Here is a 21632-nt window from a genome sequence, read left to right as displayed (position 1 = left end):
GTCTCCTTTCATCACCATACATTTGACCCTCCCTTTACCCTCTTCATCGTCCCCACATCTCCTTCCCTTCGGGTAACCACCGTTCTGTTGTTTGTATCTAGAGTTTGTTTGGTCATTTGTTGCTTTCTGTTTTATAACCCACACATGAGTGAAATCAGACTGTTATTGTCTTCCCATCTGACTGACTTCACTTAGTCTGATAGTCTTAAGATCCATCCATGTTGTCACAAATGGGAGCATTTCATTTTTTTTTTTTTATGGCTGAGTAGTATTCCATTGGATAGATGTACCACATCTTCTTTATCTTATCATCTGTTAAAGAACACTTAGGTTGTTTCCATGTAACATTCTTGTGCATGCCCTACTGCAGAAATTCACTTGTTTGGGGTGGGAGTGACATTGCTGGCTCACAGGATGGGGATATATGCAACTTCAATAGATATTGATAAATAGTTACACCAGTTGGCACGCTAACCAGCAGGTGATGAGTTGTGGTTATGGAACACAAGACTTTAAAGCCAGTTAGTTGTGCTTAGTCCTTCTTCCTTAGGCCCATCCTGCTAGGCATAGCATAGGGGGCGGAGCACATTGTTGTTTATCTCACTTAATCCTCACAATGACTCTAAAATGTTGATACTGTGGTCTCCAGTCCACAAATGAAAATGGAGACTCATAGATCACTAAGGAAGGCACCCCTCAGTCCACACTCATACGCCCTCTGGGATCTTGGGTGGTAATTAAAGTGGAGCCCAGCGGATCCAGACCGGGGCACTCTAGGAGCAGTGGAGACCCTGTCATGGGGGAGTGAGGACCACACACACTTGACCAACAAAACACTCTGAAGGGGACAGATGGCCTATACTGATAAGCCATTCCTGAAGCTTTTGTTTTCACAATTCAATGAACAATGGCTACATTGTAAGTGTTTCCAAAATAAGGTCAGGGAGCAGTTAGCTTTAATTGTAAGTGTTCGGACTGTTGCTAAAGCACCTCATTAGGCTTCCTATGCTGAGACCTCACCAGCCCCCAGATGTCCTGGGTCCCTGAAAGGCTACAGCAAAGGTTTTCTATCTAAGGTGCCAGTTGACAACACACGCTTACCTCTGACTTCAGTTTTTGTCGGCAGAGCCATCTCATACCAATACAGCTCTCAGCTGCCTAGAATCTGTCCAGGGAAACTAGTTTTCTTTCTATTCCCTCCTCGGCTTTGACATACTGTTTCTTCCTAGCTTGTCTCTTATACTCTTCCTGCATTGCCAGTGTCTGGGGCGGGCAGTATCTACTTGCTTCTTCCTGTCTTCCTTCACTCTCCCAAGATGCTCTGTTAGCATTGCACAGCATTCCCCGGGTGTCACCAAAGACCTGGATGATGGGTCTTTGGTACTTTTTTAAAGCTTCCCTTCCCCAGAAGAACCTGTTCATGAAGCACTGATTCTCATGCACATGCTGACTGCAGTAGCCCCATTCAGATTTAAAACATAATTATGCATTAAAGGGGACCCTTGAGAGAGGCCTGGAAACTTCTTCACCCGTTCCCAGAAGCAGTCCTTGGGCTCATTCATCTACTGTTCGTTTATTGAACACCATCTGGGTCCCAGTGCCAACCGCCCAGGTGCGGGAAAGGCATGCACATCCTTTGCTATGAAGTAGCTGCCCGTATCAATGCAGGTGAGGGTGGGACCCAGATAATAGGAAATAAATGGTGCTATGAAAGAAATGAAAGGCCATGGGTAGGCGATAGCAGCCACTCCATTTCACAGAGGTAAAGTCGCCCCACAGTTCAAATCACTGTCTGAAGGGGGAAGAGGGGCTGCAATGCCTGCAAACACCAGTGTCTCGTGTTCCGAGTCCTGCTCCACTCCTGTTCCATCAAACAAACCGTACCCTCCCTCTGTCGGTTCCCTCCGGCCCCCGTTGTATGCCTGGTGTTAACAGGTGCTAACTGGCAAGAGGAATGTGACAAAAATGATCTTTCACAAACTGGAGCTGGCTGTCTCCATGGGGAGCTCTCTTTCTTGGGGGCACCTTTGTCCTCTAGTTACCTGGGACCCCTTCAACTCTACATCGATGATAAATCGTTGACTCAGTCAGTGATTTCCCCAGCTTCTTTCCTGAGCTCAGCAAACCACACAGAAGGAAGCTCTGACGTTGCTTGTTCTCTCCTGCTAATTAATTGTTCAGGAACTGTGGCTGCCCCTCCAACCTGAACGTGCCCTTTCCTTGGGCGTGGGACTCTTGTTTTTCTCTCCCAGAACTACCTCCTCGAGCACTCAGCTAAGGAAGAAATTATATGTGGTTATAGCTCTGAGCAGAAGGAGCTCTGAGCATGTGGCTGGCGTCCCCGTGAGCTTCATGTCTTCAGAAGCTGCATCTTTTCGAGGTGCGTTGTTATTCTTGGCAAAGGGACCAGACCACGCTAAGGGAGTTACCCGACGCCGGGACTGAGTCTCAGCTCAGCTTCCTCCTCCCACTCTCCCTCCCCACTCCCTGCAGTGTCGGAGGGTTGGCAAGGTTTGGTCCAGTCCGGGAATGACGGCTGCAGCTTCACAGAAATGGCTGTGGCTAGAGCTGGAGGCCTGACCCCAAAAGGAGGCTAGGGCCAGCCCAGAATTTCTCCTGGATGGCAGTAACATGAGACATCTGAGAAACGTTTGCAAAGTGAATATGAATTTCTCCTAGGAAAACAAAAATATGACATTAAAGGGGGGGGGGGTGGAGACAAAAATAAACCAAAGAGGGAAAACCAAAGAGAGGGGGACCTCTTAGAAGGGTACCGGAGGTAATCACTAGTTTGATCCTGGTAGTCTAGGGATGTGGGGTGTGCGTGCATGCGTGTGTGTAGTGATTTCCACCACGTATCTTTATATTGGCTGCTACCTTATGTAGATAGGTAATTGCAAGGCTCGCTATTTATCTAAGGGTCTGCCGAAAAAACAATTCTATTAGAAGCTTCCTGGGGCAGAAACCTTCTTTTTTGTGTCTTGCCCCCTGAGCTAATTTCACCTCCTATGCACTCACTAACCGCATGTTGATTGAATGAGGCTAGCCTAATGCTAACATTAGAAAGGTCTCCCACAGCTCCACTTCCACCCATCCCCCCTCCAGCACCACCATCATATGATTGATGACTATTCTGCAGGAGCCCAGTGCTTTTCTAAAGCAGGTTCTACTGCCTTCCTAGTGTTTGATCTATCTGAGGTTCAAGTTGCAAAGCAACACCTGCTTTTGGCACTTGATACCTGATAGATAAAAAGCTCAGGCTGAGTTCACCTAAGTGAGTACCTTCAGGCTCGGGGAGTTCTTGAGAGCTTTGCCTGAGGCATGTTCTGATCCCTGCCTTTGGAGGCAGCAACCTGGCCCTTGGTGGACTTGCTAAGATTAAATTTTTTTCCTGACTAACCTCGCTTGAATGCCGTAAAATTTATGAGGCGGCAGCAAATAAATCATGGAATCCAGAAACAGCTACAAGTTCCTTATTGTTTGTCTCTCTTTAATGGGATTTGACTGAAAGAAGAAAAATGTCTTGAGTTTCAGCTGACAAGGATCAGTCTTTCATCTTCTGGGAAGGAGCAGGGGGAGGAAACTAGCATTTTCAGTGTCTACTTTGAGCCAGACACTCTAGATGGCATTACCTTTAACCCTCAGAACTCTTAAGAGGTAAGAAACGTCACTCCGCACCTGGGAAAACACACTTGGAAAGGCAGTATTTGGCCAATGTGGCAGATGGAGTAGTGACTTGGCTGTGTTGGAATACAAGCCCAGGTCTGTCTGCCCCAGACCCCATGATCTCCCTTTCCATCACCTGAAACCAATGGTGGAAGATTTTGAGTGAGCTGTGGCGGTTGTGGGAGGCTGGATGTGGGACCTGGGGCCACCATTTTTAGTTCTGCTCACCACCTATATTGACATTGGCTTTGGGCAAATTGCATGGCCTGAGTGACCTCAGCTACCTATCAGGAAAGGGAACACATTCCTGGTCCTCTCTTAGGGACAGTGCAAGGAGCAATCAATTAGGAACGTTAACTGAACCCTGTAGGAGAGTTGAGGTTTAGGCAGGGCCAGGCAAACAGGTTCTATTTCCAGGGATTTTTTTTCTCTCTCTCTCTGAAACTTTATCTTCACACATGTGTTCTTCATCAGATTATCTGTTGGGTGAGACTCTGGGATACTGTGGTGAACACAACAGACTGAGTCCCTACTTTCTTAAAGTATATAATCTCATGATGGTGTAGAAAATAAGCAAATAAATAAATAATCAAGCCACGGTTGAAGGCCAGGAAGCACGTAGAGAGTGCGGGGAGAGAGGAGAAGGGGCCCTCTGCTCGTATGTACCACATTCATAAGCAGTTATTCACCTGTCACCTCTGGGAGCGGCACAGGGGTGGCCAGCGTGTGCGAACAAGTGCTGCTTTCCACGGTGCCCGTCTGACCTCTGAATGTCTTTCACCATAATTATGTATTGCTTTTATACTTAAATACTAGTTTTACAGGAAAATAGGTGTCTGATAAATCATAATCTCAGCTGTTTTTTCTCTGATGTCTGCAGGGAACTGAGAAAAGGGTCATTCAATTTCATGTTAGGTATACAGTATTCCCTCACTTATCGTGGGTATTGTGTTCCAGACACCCCCGCGATAGGTGAAAATCCGCGAAGTAGGAACCTTACATTTATTTAGTATCTATATATATTTTAAGGCTTTATAAACCCTTCCGACACAATTATAAACTGTTCCCAGTCCCTTATTAACCTTTCCCAGTCCCTTATTAACCTTTTCCACACTTTTATAAACACTACTTATGTTCTTAAACATATTCTACACTCTTAATCCTATGTAGCTTTAACAACATACGTATACAGTACCGCGAAATCCTGCGATATAGCAAAAAATCCGCGATAAATAAATATAATATTTTTAAAAATCCCGCGATACAGTGAGGCTGCGATAAGTGAATCGCGATATAGAGAGGGACTACTGTAGATATATTTGTGGAAACATCTGTTTCCATTTGAGGGGAGAGTGAGAAAAGGCTGAGCAGATTTATAATAGCAGCACTCTTGAGTCTGGGCATCCCTGGAGGAGCTGCTGCCCCCACTTCCGCAGGGAATGACCAGGTGTGTTGACTTTCAACCCCAAGAGAAACAAGTCCATCTGGGTTTGAGGCTGCCAGGAAGTTATCACAGTCCATCTGGTTACCCTTGAGAAATGGCAGCCAATAAATTACTTCTAATTACAGAGGCAGGTATTAAGAGGGCTAAAATCAATGATTCACAGAGTACCAAACCTGCAGAAATTAAAATGAGGCAAGGGGAGAATTGAAAAGCTGTAAAACTGGGTGAGAAACAAGAGGCAGCCCATTCACAAGAGTCAGTGGTGATAAAACTCACAAAGCAAGAACTTTAGAAGTGGAAGAAGGACTGACTTAGCAGACAGCCAAAGAAGTGAAAGGTGCCAAACAGGCTTCTGTCATCACAGAGTTCAGAACCATAAGGTTTATTTAAAGCCAGTAATTGCAATAAGTTCACTTTCTGTTCGTTTGTTTTCCCTGTCATTAAATAAAGAGGGTGGGTTAAGTAAAAAGGTTTAGCTGGTTGAAAACCACATCAGAGGGGAAAACATCTGTTTTTAAAAATTTCATAGACCCTGAGGAACAAGGTGGTATAATTGTTTTGTACGTCTATATCGCTCTCTTCTCATAGAAGGGCAAAGCGCCTTCTTGGAACTTCTATAGAAAATAATCTGGTATCGTGGTTCTCTTTCTCGTCTTCTTCCTCCCTCTCATTTGGGCTTGAAACCTGAGGTTTCCAAGTTGTAATTATAGTGCAGTGACACCTGACTCCCTGGTTATCGGAGCTGCTATAAAGGAGGTGGGCATCTTCCCACTCATGCCTCTGACTTGAAAGCTTCTCTTTTATAAAAGGCTTCCAAGAAAACACATTGTTGCTCCAATTGTTTAATTTTCTAAATGTAATACAGTTTAGTTATTTGAAAATGGATTTGCTTACGGCATGAAACCTTTTGTGCCCATCTTTGGAAGACAGAACTCCAATTTGTCCTTTATCCAAGTGCATGTCTTATAGAATTATTATTATTGACGTTGTTTAAAAGAAGAAGGCCTGCCCTGCAACCCAGGCATGTGCCCTGACTGGGAATCGAACCAGTGACCCTTCGGTACTCAGTCCACTGAGCCACACCAGCCAGGACTGACATACAGATTTAAGAACTTGCTCCCTTGTACTTGAGATGCACACCATACATATTCTGTGGCTGTTCTGGGAATGCCTATTTTATAGCCTTTGACTCTTTAAAACAGGTTGCAAAATTAAGAATCAACCAACTCCTGGATATTTGCTTAGATTTTTAAGCTTAGAAAAACAGACTGAAATATAGAACATTTTCTATGTATAATCGTTAATAACTGTTTGTGAAATCTTGCCAATAACTCTAAGGAAAGCATTGAGGCAGTTTGGGAAATTTCCATCTCCATCCTGGAAAGCTCTCTTACTGCCCCCAGTTTGGGGGGAAGGCGGCCGTCAGCTCGGCTTGGTTCAATAGGGCCTCTGTGTCCCTCCACCATCCCGAGTCCTCAAAGGTTGTGTGCAGCAAGCCCTGAAATCAGATGGAATTAGCCTCATAATTGCCACACTTTTCTTTAGGAAACAAGATTGGTTGTGGGACTTTATGAGTTCTCTGCTTTTAGGGAAAAATAAACCCAGCGACATCACAGCTAGCCCTGGTGCCCGTTCAGGCTTGAAAGAGCTGAGTGTCAGACTGAAGCCTTAGATGGCACTGCCTGCAGGTTGTGAAAGCACGGGAACATGGACAGATGTGCTGTGCTTATGTGTTCACTCACCCATCTACTCGACCAAAGTTACATGGGGAGCCTACTATGTCTCAAACTGTGCTAGGTGCTGTGGCACGTGAAGAGGAAATCCTATCTCATGTAGTCAATGGCTAAGGCTAAACTTGCATATAGTCAAAACTATCCTTAAACACCCCTCAAATTACCTTACATCAGGTCCCTTAGAAGCAGAGCCTGCACCAGAAGTCTCACACAAGTGAGTGATTGAAAGAGTCTCTGGTGAAACCCGTAAGGAGTGGGGGAGGCAGGGTGGGGCAGAGGTCCAAGTTGAGCCAACACATCAGCCCAGCTGAACAGACTTAGAGGGGCCTCAGCCTGATCCCAAGGGGATTCTGGAGCATGAGTGGCATCATCGATTTATACCCCCTTGAGGCAAAAGGGCCAGCCTGTGGTGTTCCCTCCAGTCAGGCATTGGCGATGGGCTATGGCCAGGAATTAGTATGTAGCGTCTTGGGCACCTCTGGCAAAGTGACTCAGTCAGATGAAGACAATTCTCAAAAGAAGGTGCTGCTGTGGGCAGCTAGCAGCTGGGGGTGGATGCACCAGCCAAGTCAAGGAAGTCTGTGAGGGGCGTCCCCAACACTACTACACAGGATTTGTGTGACATGATAGAAGCCTACATGTCATCTCTTCATAAAGACATCAGAGCAACTTCTTTTTCTCCAGTGGTGCGACAATTCGCCACTTCTTTGGATGCCCGACAGATGAAGTCATTGCCTTGTGTTCCGGGGCTGTATTGTATTAAAAACATGCATGTGTCATCAGTAGACTCACACCCAGTGTGGGGAGATACTCACACCTTGGGAGCTGCTCCTGCAGATCAGAGACAGAGTGTTTTTCCCAGAAAGCAGACTCTGAGATGTCATTAGGTGGGATGGTCACTGGCAAGTGCCCTGTCACCACCTGGGGGAGGGAGGGCTGGAAGCAGGAGCCAGCAGATGGGGAAGGTGAGCCACAATCAGGCCTGACTACAGCCTTGGCTGACCACCGCCCATGGGAGCTCTGAAGATGAATGGCCTGTCGGAGTTAGCCTGTGTTGGGCCAAATAGTCAGGCTTTTGTACCCCTGCATTCACCCCCCTCCCCCACTCATTGGGCCACCCTGGGAAGAGCAAGGCCCTGGGTGAGGAGGCTCTCTGCAGCTGAAGCCACTCTGACAGCTGGAGGCTCTTCACCGACTGCACTCCCTTTGGCTGGGCAGTAGGTCCTTCCTGGATGGGAGTTGGTGGCAGGTCTCTGTCCATCCACGATGGGGACGACTCACAGGGCACATCTCATGCTTACTCCAAGCATATGGTCATTGAATGGAAGGGGCACAGAATTGCCCCTCACTAGTTAAAGCTATTTCTTCTTGGGGGTGCATGGGGGGCTGGGCACATATGGTTGAAGAACCTGCAGTTTAGTCAATGTTTTAGTATTTAATATGAATTCTGGAATATTATCCTTGGTGTATTTTCACTTAGGAGTGGATACTCTATTATATTTTTTACTTATAATACTTACTGAACCTTTTTTTCTCATTTTTATTTAGTGACAGGGATTGCACTAAGTACCTTACATGCACTACCTTATTTAATCCCTAAATAACCTTACGCATAAGGTACTATTATTATTCCCCATTTTACAGATGAGGAAACTAAAGGTTAAAGACATTAGAAAAAATTTTCCCATAGTGTTACATTGTCAGTATTTAAAGCAAAGTCTGTCTGACTCCAAAGATCAAAGACCCTTAACTTCTCTACTGAAACCAACTGTGAAACTTTTCACGTTACCTTTTGATGGACCTTAGCTTACTCATGCATTCATTTGACAATGTTTTACTGAGCCTTATGCCAGGCTCTGTGTTAGGCTCTTGGTATTAGTGATTCAACAGAGAAGCCTATGAAAAGGAGCACATGTGCATGCGTTCTTATGGGTCATTCTTTCTGCCTCTCTGTGTGTGTGCATGTGTCCATCCATGTGTGTAACAATATCAAGAGACTAATGCAAATGTGAGGACCTTTGAAGATCTTCTAGTAACTTAATTCACTATGTTAAACTTTTTAACAGGCTAAAAGAGATGCTAAGCGAATGCCTGCAAAAGAAGTCACCATTAATGTTGCAGACAGCATCCGACAGGTGGACAGAAGTCGAAGAATCACAAAGAACTGTGTGAACTAGCAGTGTCTAACCAGAAGGGCAGATGGACTTCTTCGGTGCCCATCACATACTGGATCCCACCAAGAACCTTGAAGAAGTGGGTGCCCCTCGCTGAACGTGAACGCTGCTGGAGTGCCTTGAGCGACTGACTGTCTTACCCAGCAGCCAACAGCTGCCTGAGCTGTTGGAACATTCTCAGCCTCCTGTTTTTCACGTAAATGTGTTGGCACAGTACTCACTCACACATGGTAATAAACTGAAAATGAGCAGTTCAGTTGGCCTCTTTGCAACGTCTGCTCTTAGGTCTGACTTAGAAGTGTGGAGCTAAAGCCACAGGCCAGTTTATGATGCAGAGAAAGTAGCAGGGGTGGATTTGGGGGGCGGGGGGTGAAAGTCACATGTCAGCGCTGCGTTCTCCTGGCCATGGTAGTGTGCACTGTTTCAGGCGAGCTTGCTCTTCCCTTCTTTCTTTTGGAATGCCACCATCACAAAGCGTACTGTGTTCACTTGAAAGTTGGCTCTCACCCAACTTGAAACCCAGATGTATGAGAAATCAAGAAACAGGAAAAGTCCCTGTCACTCTTGTTTCCTGAGCTCAAACTAACCCCACCAACACCCACAGCATGTCTTTGGGAGGTCTGTAGGTCACACCCATTTCTCTGCCTTCACCCCCCGCCCTTCATGCTGGTGTCCACGTCAGCTGTTGAACCATAGTATCACAGTTGTCGTGGTCAGTACATTCATCAAGCACACTCCTGACGGCTCAGCCGGACATGGCGTTTTTTTATAGCTTTCTAGTTCCCTTTGCTTGTGTTCTTGAGTATTTTCTCTCTGAGCACATCATTTGCAATTGTTATACAAAGAGTGGACACTGCTCACAAGAGGGAGATGAATTCAGAACATGTTGGCTGGACACATGGCTTCCCTTACCCTCTCTGTGCACAGCCCTGGGACAGTGCCATTTTGGCATCTGCAAAGGAATCGCTTTAGAAAGTCAGTACCTAGTGGACATGCATTCACACGACATTAGATTGACATGTACTGTGTTGGGAAACAGCTAGCTTATGCAGCAAAAAAAAAAAAAAAAGTCTTAATAGAAATAAAATTTTCTAGCATTTCTTTAAACATGGTAAGGTGGAAGTATTTTCCTCCAAAGTAACGTAGCATGGGCTTGGGAAAGGAAGGACTAAAGTTGTACCGGGTGACATCAATAAACTCCATGTGTAGCAGAAACAGGAACCCTGGTGGCGTGTGCTTACATAACATAGTCCAGAGGACTGACATCAGCAGCTTACAGTCCAGATATTCAGTCTCCTTACCTGCCAACCCTGTTATTCCTCAAACACAAGTAGGCAGTGTCCCTTCCTTCTCCCCTTCCTCCTTTCTTTCCTTCCTGCCTTCTTACCTCCAGTAGATTTTTTATTTATTCATTAGACATTAAATGCCAGCCCTCTGTCAAGCACCATGCAGATGCTGAACGATTTGGAGCCTGACTAGTCCCCACTGTATATCCTGAGTCTGACAGTGGACTTAATAACGAGGAGACTAACCGAGACACTGGGCTGTGACTACCCTGCAGTGTGATCTCACTTCCATATTCAGGACAGGTTCTGCCTTAAATTCTGGGTTTCCTCCCAATCCCTGTACAAGGCTTTAACCATACACAAAACTAGTTTTCCCAGACCTCTCTCATTTTCTGATTCTTTGAGAAAGGACTTTTCAGAAACTTTATTTTGAACTTTTAAATAATAATAATAATAATAATAATAATAATAATAAATAATAGCAAAACCTGTGACTTCGATGTCCCCACTGGCATTACTCAGCAGGAGTCCCCACCTGCCAAAGGTTGGTGTTGCTCCCGCAAGCTCAAGGGCTCACTCTCCCAGGGCACGTGATTGCGTTTCTGTGTACGGTGTTTCCTTCACCAGTCACCGCTGTTGGCCACAGGCTCAGCCTAGTTTCTCTTTACAACTTTGTTTTTCACCACTTAGCTGCTGCATGTTGTTTGGAATTTATCACCCTGAGAGGTTGTTTTATTGGGCTGGCCAGAAAGTCTGTACTATGTTTTTTTCTGTAAAACAAAAGACATTTTTCAGTTTCCCAATAACTTTATTGATTGTTCTCAATGTCTTGATTTGATCGCTATCAACTTCAACTGGTCTACCTGACCATGGAGCATCGTCCAGTGAGAAATCTCTAGCACAAAACTTCACAAACCACTTTTGACATATTCGATCAGTCACAGCACCTTCTGCATACACTGCACAAATCTTTTTGTGTGTTTCAGTTGCATTTTTACCTTTCTTGAAATAATAAAGCATAATATGCCAGAAATGTTGCATATTTTCTATTTTCAACGGTAAAATGGCTACACAAAAATTCACCAGTTTTGATGTGTTTTTTTTTAAAATGCATATTGATATAACAGCTGTCACACTACACTCTAACAAAATTGTTTTGAATGAAGTTAAAGACAACTAAGTGCTACCAAAACCATCTTACGGAAAAACCAAACAAACTTTTTGACCAGCCCAATGTATAGAAACAGTTTCTCACTTCTGGGGAAGAACGGAATAAAGGGCAGATATGATCCGCCCCCTGTAGAACAATCTGGATTTCACCAAGACAGTGAACAGAAGCTAAACAATGTTACTGGAAATGTATCTGGCAAAATTTTATGTGTATATGATATAGGAACTAATTCTTACTTTCCTATTAACACAACACTTTCTATTACAAAATTTGTCTCAATAAAGTTCTCAATTTCAAACATGAACAGATACAAAGAATCTTTACTGGGACCTTAAATTTGTATACAGAGCAAAGACTTTTCACAAAAGTGACCCTATGAATTCTCCAAAAAGCTTTGTGAAATAGGTAAGGAGAGCACTATTAGCACCAACTTATAGTTATAAAAGTATTATATTTATGGTCCACTCAACCAGCAAGTGATGGAGTAGCAATTCAAGCGAGAGAACTTGGTCTGCAAATCCAGTGCTTTCTCTGCCATATAACAAGGTACCTTTCCTGGCAAGAAGGTCTAGCATGGCTGGGGGACTCAGTCACCTGGAGCGGAATTGTCCCAGAGCCTGAGACAACACTGAGCCCAAGTCTAAGAAGGTGGTGGCAGTCACTAGAAAGGGCTAGTGAGCTCTTACAGGGTTTGGGTGTGGCTCATTCCCCCAGATGGATGACTCTGACCTGTGACAGGGCACCTTTAGCGAAGGTCAGAAATAAGAAAGACGCCTACACAGTTCAGAGGAGACTGAAATTGTACCCCTCAGAACTGCTGCTAAGGCCTAAAGATAAGGGAAGCCATGGCAACCAGGACGCTCCCCTATTCTGCCAGCACCCCAAGCACTTCTTGGCTGCACAGGTGAAGGACTATATCCTTGCCCTTTTCCTACTGCTCACCCCATAGTACTCCCACCCCACCCCCACCTCCCAGGGTCCCCGAACGTACTGTTTGCCGTTCCTGTCTCAGCCCTGATAGCCTTTACCTGTGTATGACCCTCACTAGCTGCACTCACTGGCTGCAACATGCTGCAGAAATGAATCCCATCTAAATTTGCTCTTGGAAGCAAAGTTCATAAAGCTGTCCACTCTGCTAAATCAGATGGCAGACAGGCTTTATTTGGCTGTTATGGTGTTAAAACTTGAGAAGTTTACAGAAAAACCCTGCTCTGGCAGAGACTCCTAGTTTAGAACTCCAATGTCCATTCTCACCTTCTTCCTTAGCTGGGCACACACCCACTTAGAATAAAGAGTACACTTCTCAGCTTCCTCTGCAGCTACGAGTAGCTACATGACTAAGCTCTGGCCAGTGAAATGAAATGAGTGAGGCATGAAAGCTTCCAGGAAGTCTCCTTATAAAAGAATGATCAGGCCCTTTCTCTTCACTTTTCCCTTCTGCTTTCTGGAATGACGAGGTAATGGCCGGAGCCACAGCAGTCTACCAGGTCATGAGAAGAGCATAAAGCCAGAATCAGAAGAAATGTATACTTAATTCTCTCGGAAATATGGAACTATTAGAAGATTCTGACATGATCAGACAGTAGATCACCCAGCACCAAGCTAAGTCTGGACACTTACTGCCACAGTGAGCTTTGCACCTTTAGTTCCTTAGCTGGGTCTTCTCCAGGTAGAATTCCACTTTAAAGGGAAAAGGGTAACTCTTGTTCTTTCTGATCCAAATAGCCCTTTTCATAACATTGCCATGTGCTAGGAAGATAGCCGAAGATTTTTGTTTGCCTTTTTAATTGTATGTCATTATCCAGAGGATATTTCCTTCTGTTCTAGTAGATAAGTCAGCTGAAGGTTGGCCTATGAAACAAGAGGTAGCAGCCAGCCAGGAAAAACAGAGAACACAGGCTTCAGGTGCAGGAGACTAACCCTAACCTGGCATCTAATAGCTGTGTGCCCTGGGGCAAATAGAGGAGCCTCTCTGAGGCTCACTTCCTGTCCGTGGAAATAATAGCTATTTTTTTTTAGTGTGTCGTGAGGATTAAGTGAGATAACAAATATAGATAACTTGGTGCCTGCCACATAATAATGATGGCCTTGTGCCAGGTACAGTACTAGGTGCTTCACACATTCTCTCTAATCAATAAAGCAGTCCTGCCAGGTGAGCCTTGTCAGGCCCACTTTACAGATGAGGAAACACAGACTTAAAGACCCAAGGCCATGCAGCTACTAAATGACAGAGCTGGGATTTGAGCCCATGTCTGCCTGTTTATAAAAAACCCACGCTCTAAGCGTTCAGTGAATGTTAATTTCCTTTCTGTCACAAAGGATAGCGAGTGATTTCACAGCCCTTTTTACAGCATCCGTGTCTCAGCGCTTCCAAGTTGTTAGTGCTAGTGTCGGGACCCATGGTAGCACCCTAGATACAAATCTGCAAAAGTTTGCCTTTGTTTCTTTTAACTTTTTTCCCTTTACAACAGCAAAGGCAATAGATGTCTTTTGAAGGTAATACTAATAAAATTTTGAGTCTTTCTAAAATGTATTACAAGCCTAAGTATTATATAATTTAGTAATAGTAACCTAAGTGATTAAGCCGTGATTACCATAGTAATCACTGTTGCCTCCATGTAATAGGGAAGTGAAGACCTGGGCCAGCTGGGTCCCCAAGGAGAAAGGACATGTCAGTGCAGAGAGCAGTACACAGTGACTTCTCTACCACTGCTTGTGGAAAGGAACAAAATGGAATAGAATTGTTTTCTACTTAAAAAACAATTAGCAGTTGAAAATAATTATGATTGTTCAGAGCAATGGTTTGCAACATGGCTGTACACTGGAATCACCTGGGGAGCGCTCAGAACTATCCATGCTTGGGTCCCAGCCCCAGAGATTCCACTTTAATTGGTCTAGGGTGCAACCTGGACATCAAGATACTCCTCAGAGGATCTTGTGTGCAGCCAGGATTGAGAACCACTGGCTTAGCAGGCCAACAGAATCAGTGTCTCTGAAACTCCATGATGGGGTCTTAAATAGGCTTCCCTGAGTTTGAATCCCAGTGCCACCACTTACTAGTTTTGTGGCCTTGGGCAGTTCATTTAACCTTGCCATGGTCCTGTTTGCTATTGGTGTCTCATGGTAACGGAAAGACTGAGTAAGGATATATATGTAAAGCACTTAGCACAGTGCCTAGTATATGAAGATAAATTTGAGGTTATTTGTTATTATTGAACTGTGATCCAGCCGCAAAAATTTCAGGACATAGGCAAGGCCTGGTGGATAAAAGTCAGCTCTTTCCGGATCTCACAGGTTAAGGGTTCAGTCCCACCAGATGGCCCCGCCTCACCTCACCCCCACTCCCATTTCAGACCTAAGTGTAAGTCCAGGCTGTTACCTGTGTGTGCTTCTGACTGAAGCGCTATCAATCAGAGGTTCCCAATACCCCCTCTTTGTGTTCCATGAACTGCTGGAGCAGCTCACAGAACTCAGAGAAACATTTTACTTAAGAGATTACTGATTTATTATAAAAGGATGTAACTCAAAAATAGCCAGATAGAAGATACGTATGGGGTTAGGCATGGGGAAAAGGGCGTGGAGCTTCTATGCCCTCTCCAGGGGCACTACTGTCCCCACATCCCACATGTTCATCAACATGGAAGCTCTCCAAACCCTACTTTTTATGACATGATGGATTAAATCATTGGCCATTAGAGATTAAATTCAACTTCCAGTCCGTCTCTCCCCCTAGGAGGTCATTAGGTGGCACTAGAAACTTCTAACCCCTTAATCACAGGGTTGGTTTCCCTGGCAACAAGCCCCCAACCTTAGGTCATGTAGGAGCTTTCTAGAAGTCACCTCATTAGGATAATACAAAACACTTTTTATATCTGTTCTCATCTCTTAAGGAAATTCCAAGGTTTTTAGGTGCTCTGTGCCAAGAATCTGACAAAGACCAAATATATATTTCTCATAAATCACAATATCACATTGGCGATACATGGTATTTAAATTCATGGAGCTGCATGAGCTCATGTTGGGAGAGACTGTACAAAGAGTTCTTTCCCTCATTTTAAAGATGAAAAAACTGCTCAGAAAAACTGTGTCCCAAGTTTTCACAGCCAATCAGCAATAGAATCAGGATTAGAGTCCAAGTCTAATTCCGGGGTAGAGTGACCACTGAAGGATTGTGGGATGGGAGATTTTCAGTGCTAAAACCATAAACTCTCAGGCACCCAGGACAAGTTGATCACCTTACTCCTGGACCGATGAGCTCCTAGCCATTGTCTCCTTTGGTGATGACATCTGTGACAGACGTGATTACAGCCAGTGACTGTTTATTCTTCTCTTCAAAGGAAGATAGTTTTCATTCTGTTCAATTTTTTTTTCTGTCAATGAAGTATTATGTTCATTTTCAAGGAGATATAGCTTTTCCTGAGAGGAAATTACAGAGCAGTAATTGCCATGTTTTCCTGGAATAATCAGAGCAACAAAGAGAATCATTCTGGTGGTGCCACATGATTAACCCTCATGACAATATTGAAATTTAAGCTGGTAGGAGAGGGGCAGGAGAGAATAAAGTTCCCCAAACACAGCTGCCTCTCCCCACCCCACGTCTGCTCCTCCTCCTGACTCTTCTGCTTATATTGCTATCACACCCTTTTTTCCCCACCCGTTGCCTTTGTCTCCCCCTTCCTAATACCACCTCCTAGTGAAACTGGAAAAGCTGGTGTCCCTGCTGCCTGTCACTACCAGACCCAATAAGCAGAGACAGGGATTGAATCTTTATGGGCGCTTTATTCAGGTGGTCAGCGATCTGAGAAGACAGTGGGTTTGTACCCTAACAGACTGTCTTAAATTCCATTATAAACGGACCCTTTTTATAAGGAGAAGAGTAGGGAAGGGATTCGGAATTCAGGGAAAAGGTTAATGAAAAGCTGCAGCATTCTTTCATCTGTGTCCTGGGCGGCGAGATCCCCATCACTAGCTCTGTAACTTGTTCTCATCAACATGCCTTGCATCTCACAGTCAGTGGCCCACCCTTCACCAAACTGCTCAAAAACCTGGAGTTGCCTTTGACTATTTCCCGTCCCTCTTATCAAACCCTGCCTCGTGCACTTTCCAACTGTCTCTCACATCTGCCTTTCCCACCATGTCTCACAACCACCACCTTCGCTCAGGCCTCCATGCCGCCTGGATTTCTGCAGAAGTCTCCTTACCTCTCTGCCTCTAATTCAGACTCTTGAGTTGCTGACAGAACTGCCTTTCTGCAATGCAAATCTGGAAATGTTACTGGAAAGGGACTGGCCAGGAGCAGCCAGCAGTGTGTGGGTTTTTGACCTCCGGCAGGAAAGATGTCATAATACGAGTCCAGGTAATTTTGAGAGAGTACGTTCATTAAAGCTGGGGACAGGAAACAAGAAAGGGCCTATGAGAGAGAGGAAGCAACAGGAGAGCCTAGGCTGCGTGGCTTTGGCTCTCTAGAAACATGGGAAAGAAGTGAGCCAAGACAGGCTGCTGTCAGCTCCTTGGAGAGTCAGAGAATAGGGGGCCTTGGAGGGAGGTGCAGGGGGTTAGCCCAGGACCAGCTGCCACCACCCGTTGCTCCCCTGGTTTCAAGTCTTGTGGGTCCCTTAGAGTTCAGGAGATGCACGCCTGCCCTGTGGGGAAGAAGAGGGGAAAGGGAAAGGCACAGGCATGCTCCTGGTCTTCTGTCTTGAGGGTTTTAAAGCCTGGGGGTTTAAAGGTCTTAGGGGAAGATCTCAATAGAATGGCCATCAGCTTTTCCAGGAGTGTGCAGGGGGTCATTAGTCAATGCAGCTGGTCCTGGGCATTGCCTGTCCGGTTTTGCTGCTTTTCTGGGCCTGGAACTGAAATACAACTGAGGCCTAGGTGTTATCTCTAGAGAGGTAAGGTCAGTGATACACCTGTGGAGGAAAGGTACCAGTTTGCCCATTGCTACGCGACACGGGGCTTTGCGCCCTGGTGGCCTTGTGTATCTGGCTGTAAATTGCTCAGCCAATTTGTTCAGCTGTCTGTCTCAGTTTCCCCATTCCACTAGCCAAGGAATTTTTCTAGCCTCCTTACTATCCTGCCTCAAGAGCACGTATTACCCTCAAAATAGACTTCAATATGACTGGCTTGTTAAATATCTGCTTCAAAATCTGACTCCTTCCAACACCTTTAGTCAGTTCCTCTATCAGATCAGAAAAACTTTTTTGAATCTTCTCACTGAGAAATGGGAGATGACCCTATGTTCGAGACTGATTTATTGGTGGCCGAAGTCCACTAGAATTGTTGCATAATGGTGTCAGGTGGGTACTGGAAATATTAGGGGGAACACTTTGCACAATACATGATTGTCTAACCATTATGCTGTATGCCTGACACTAATACAAAGTAATATTGAATGTAAGCTGTAATTGAAAAGAAATAAAATAAATTATATTAAAAAAGAGTTGTTGCATAACTTGGGTAAGGTCATACAATTAGATGTTCTTAGCTAGTTTTTAAGCCCAGGACTCTCTGGTGTCAACTGACCTGTGATCTCAACTTTCCAGGCAACCATAAGCTACCTGAGGGCCTGTGGATTGCCTGTATTTTGCCCAGGTTCTTAGGAACTTGAACTATTAATGTGGAGCTATAGGAACTGGCCTCTTGGTCAGAAGACCTAGAGAGAAACCGAAGGAAGCAGAGATACTTGGCCTGGAGACAGTCAGTGAGACCTAGAGAAATTGTTTAACCAGGACAGATAAGATATTCCAGGTGACAACTCAGGAAAGAAGGGTCATTTTGAAGTCTGAACACAAAGTGCCTTCCCCGAAGTCTTTCCTCTTTTGGCCTGTTCCTGGTCTACATTTTTATCCACTAATCTCAGCTTCCATCCAACTAATAGAACAAGGAAATGCAAGGAAACTGTAAGCTTGGGATGATGCAATTTGGAGTCTCATTAAGAGGAGCATCATGCTGTGATTTTAAAGAATTTAGAGAAAAAGAAGCAAAAAATTCTCAAGACTTTGTGGAAAGATTATGAAGATGGATTTATGGAAATAAAATGTAATAATTTCTAAGACAGATGTTAGCACCATAAAATAGAAAAAAATTAAATGATGTGAAAATGTTTCCTCATTTGTATATAAAAATGTGAAGCGGTAAAGGGCCGACTTTGCATTTTTCTGTCTTTACCCAAAGACTTCTAAATTCCACTAAGAATGTGTTTTCCATGGCAGGGAGGGACAGAGAAGTAGCTGGACTCACTGGACGTCATAATAACTACATACGCTGATAGATCCTGAGTTTACATGGAAAAGGGTGAGAACTGTGCCTAATACTGCAGCTGGTACAAAGATCAGTCCTCATAGTCGTTCCAGAAATGTAACAATTTTTTTTTTTGGTATGAAGTTCTAGTTCTGATTACAATCTAGTCTTCATTCATCCAGGTGAAAGAAATGTAATCTGTCTCTTCATGGGAGAGAGCATGGGGGCTTTGGGCTGCATGAGTTTTCATCCAGGTCCCCTCCTCCCCAGTGGTTCTCTTACATTCCCTTGGGTGCACAGAAAATGTTCTGTGGTATCTAAGCCATGCTGGGCGCAGGGAACTCTGTGCTGCTAAGACCCTGTGTGCTTTGGTGCAGCTTAGAGCCTGTGAGGTGATTCCATTGCTCTGTGCTAGGCTACGCTCAGTAGCATTGGGGAGCTATTCAGGTCCTGTAGCCAACCAGACCATGCTGCCCCTTCTGCATCACTGTCTACCTCCCTCTGGGGGCTCTCCTGGGAAAGAGCCTCTCGACCCCTCACTGTCTCACTTCAATCCCACAAATGTGTCTTGAGGTTTTCTTGACCTCTCCCTCTCAGGACTGCGCCTTTAAAACCCCAAAGCCTGACTGAAGGGGTGGGTGAGGTTGTGGGGGATTGGAAACTACTGGGGTGGAGGGTGGAAAAGACTAGGCGGGTCCATCCCCAAAGTGGACTCACAGTTCTCTGTTTTGTTGTTGGGTCTAAATGACCTCCTCTTCTAAAAACAAACAAACAAACAAAACAGTGGCCTTTTTCAATTACAAAGATATATTTCAAAGTGTTTGTTTATAGCCCAATTTATTTAGCTTTTATGACCTATCCTATTTCTGACAGTTACAAATACCAATTTTCTCTTGGGGAAATCAAGATGCTGATGCTTTGAGTCATTGGCTTGTTTTATGCTGAGGTCTTGGGAGCGGGGACAACTTACCATTTGGAAACACAAACTCAGTTCAGGGAGGCACATTTTCCTTGCATGTTAAGACAGGACGAATGGCTCTAACTTGGCCTGCACATCTGGGTGTGAGTCCTTTATCCAGGGGAAAGGGAAGACAGCAGCTCGTGCTCTTCTGATGGCACACCTGGCTAGCCAGGGCAGCAAGGCAGGTGGTCCCCCTGCGATGATTTGAGGGCAATTAGGAGACCCTCCCTGCTCCAGAAGTCTTCCTCAGCAGCCAGCTGTTGTCTGGCTCTCCCCTTCCTCAGATTACTTTGGTTTAAGAGACCTAAGTGGAAGGACGTTGCCTTTACTCTGTGTGAAGGCAAAGCTCTTCTAAATGCTTTTGGTCTTTTCTTGGCACCTGCAGAGTGAAGGGCAATCAAAGAAACTGGCATGCTGGCAGAGTGTTCTCTGCTTCTTCAGAAAGAGTCTTCTTGCCTCCCTTCCCTTCCTCCACAATAATTCCTCTTCTAAGCTCTCACTGCGTGGTACCTCCGTGCTGCAGAGATGTCCTGCAACAAGGATTGCTGACTTCTACATCCTGACACCTTCGGAAGGCCCTGAGGAGACACAGATACGTGAGAAATGTCAAACCTTCCTGACTCTGAGGATTCAAGCATGGCATGATGGGTTTTTCTGCAACCGGCCTTCAACGCTATGCATCCCAAGTTCTTAGAACTTGTTAGTTCTCTCTTCCTTCTTGGTAACTTTTCATTACAAGCTGGGGCATAATTTCCTTAGCTTTTATTAAGTCTTCCAGAAGCATGGGTGTTGAAACAAGGTGCTGAAGCTATTTTCTACTTGTCATTGGGAAGGAACTTCTGATTTGCCCCAGTTTTAAGATGCATTTGCCCCTGGTGCTTTGGAATCAAGCTGCTAGACTACAGTGGGCAGTGGGGGAAAGAAGCAGTGGGGCTTTGGGGTTGCACAAAAGGCTGAAAATTCTCTTATTCTCCTGCCAAGTTCTCTGTTTACTACCGAGGCAACCCAGAGAAAACAGTTTGAGCCTTTGTGCTCAGTTTCCTACTCTGAAATCAAGTTGGAAAAAACTATGCTAGGAGGGAAAAGATGCAGGGGTTAAGAAGCATAACTGTTTGGTACAAAATAGACAGGGGGAAGTTAAGAATAGTATAGGAAATGGAGAAGCCAAAGAACCTATATGCACAACCCATGGACATGAACTAAGGGGGGGCGGGTGTTGCTGGAGGGAAGCAGGGTATGAGGCAGAGGAGGGCAAAGGAGGAAAAATTGGGACAACTGTAATAACAAAGTAAAATATACTTTAAAAAAAGAAAGCTATGCTGATTCACTTTTATTTGTTGCTGCTAGAAATGCAAAGTAATGCCTTTCTGGGATAAGTGTCAAAATAACTTCTTATAACTCATAGGTTGTTACACATTTATCATACATATGTTGGCTCTGTAATAGTTCGTTCATTCTCCAACCTTGATATTTAACATTAAGTTTAGCATAGAGCAGAGATTTTTAAACCTTTGCTACACATTAGAGTAACTGGGGCAACTTTAAAAAATGCTTAAACCTGGCCCAATCTTAGAGATTCTCATGGCAGGGGGTTCGAGTGCGGCCAAGGTATCAGTATATTTTTAGAAGCTCCCCAGGTGAGAATGGTGTGAAGCCGGGGTTGAGAACCACCGATAGAGAAGAGAGAATACAGGCTTTGGAGTTAGGCAGGCTTTGGTTCAAATCCTGGCTCTCCCATTTACTGGTTGTATGACTTGGGGTGAATTACTTAAAAGATTTTAGGCCTCAATTCCCTCCTCCATCAAAAGGAAGATGAGGTATTGCTTAATGGGCTTGTATTGAAGTTAAGTGAAGTAACTAACATGTAAAATGTGAAATTGCCTGGCATGGAATAAGTTTGTTGCAAATATGTGTGCTCTTCCACCCTTGTATATTAGATCATTTTTAACAGATTCAAG

General features: G+C 44.7%; 1 protein-coding gene across 2 annotated transcripts in view; it reads left to right on the top strand.

Annotated features, from left to right (window-relative positions):
* Positions 1–11778, top strand: part of BAALC (BAALC binder of MAP3K1 and KLF4) — an 88229-nt gene extending 76451 nt beyond the window's left edge. For both annotated transcript variants that reach the window (XM_090283477.1, XM_090283476.1), the window contains one exon: positions 8910–11778. In XM_090283477.1, coding sequence (XP_090139603.1) covers positions 8910–9020 — 111 coding nt within the window. In that variant the 3' untranslated portion in view covers positions 9021–11778. The remainder of the gene's footprint in view (positions 1–8909) is intronic.
* Positions 11779–21632: the final 9854 nt, after the last annotated feature.

The sequence above is a fragment of the Furipterus horrens genome, unplaced genomic scaffold (genome assembly GCF_987537825.1).
Source record: "Furipterus horrens unplaced genomic scaffold, mFurHor1.1.pri manual_scaffold_7, whole genome shotgun sequence".
In the NCBI taxonomy this organism is placed as follows: Eukaryota; Metazoa; Chordata; class Mammalia; order Chiroptera; family Furipteridae; genus Furipterus; species Furipterus horrens.
Note: the sequence above shows the minus strand (reverse complement) of the source record. Positions and strands in the feature narration are given on the sequence as shown.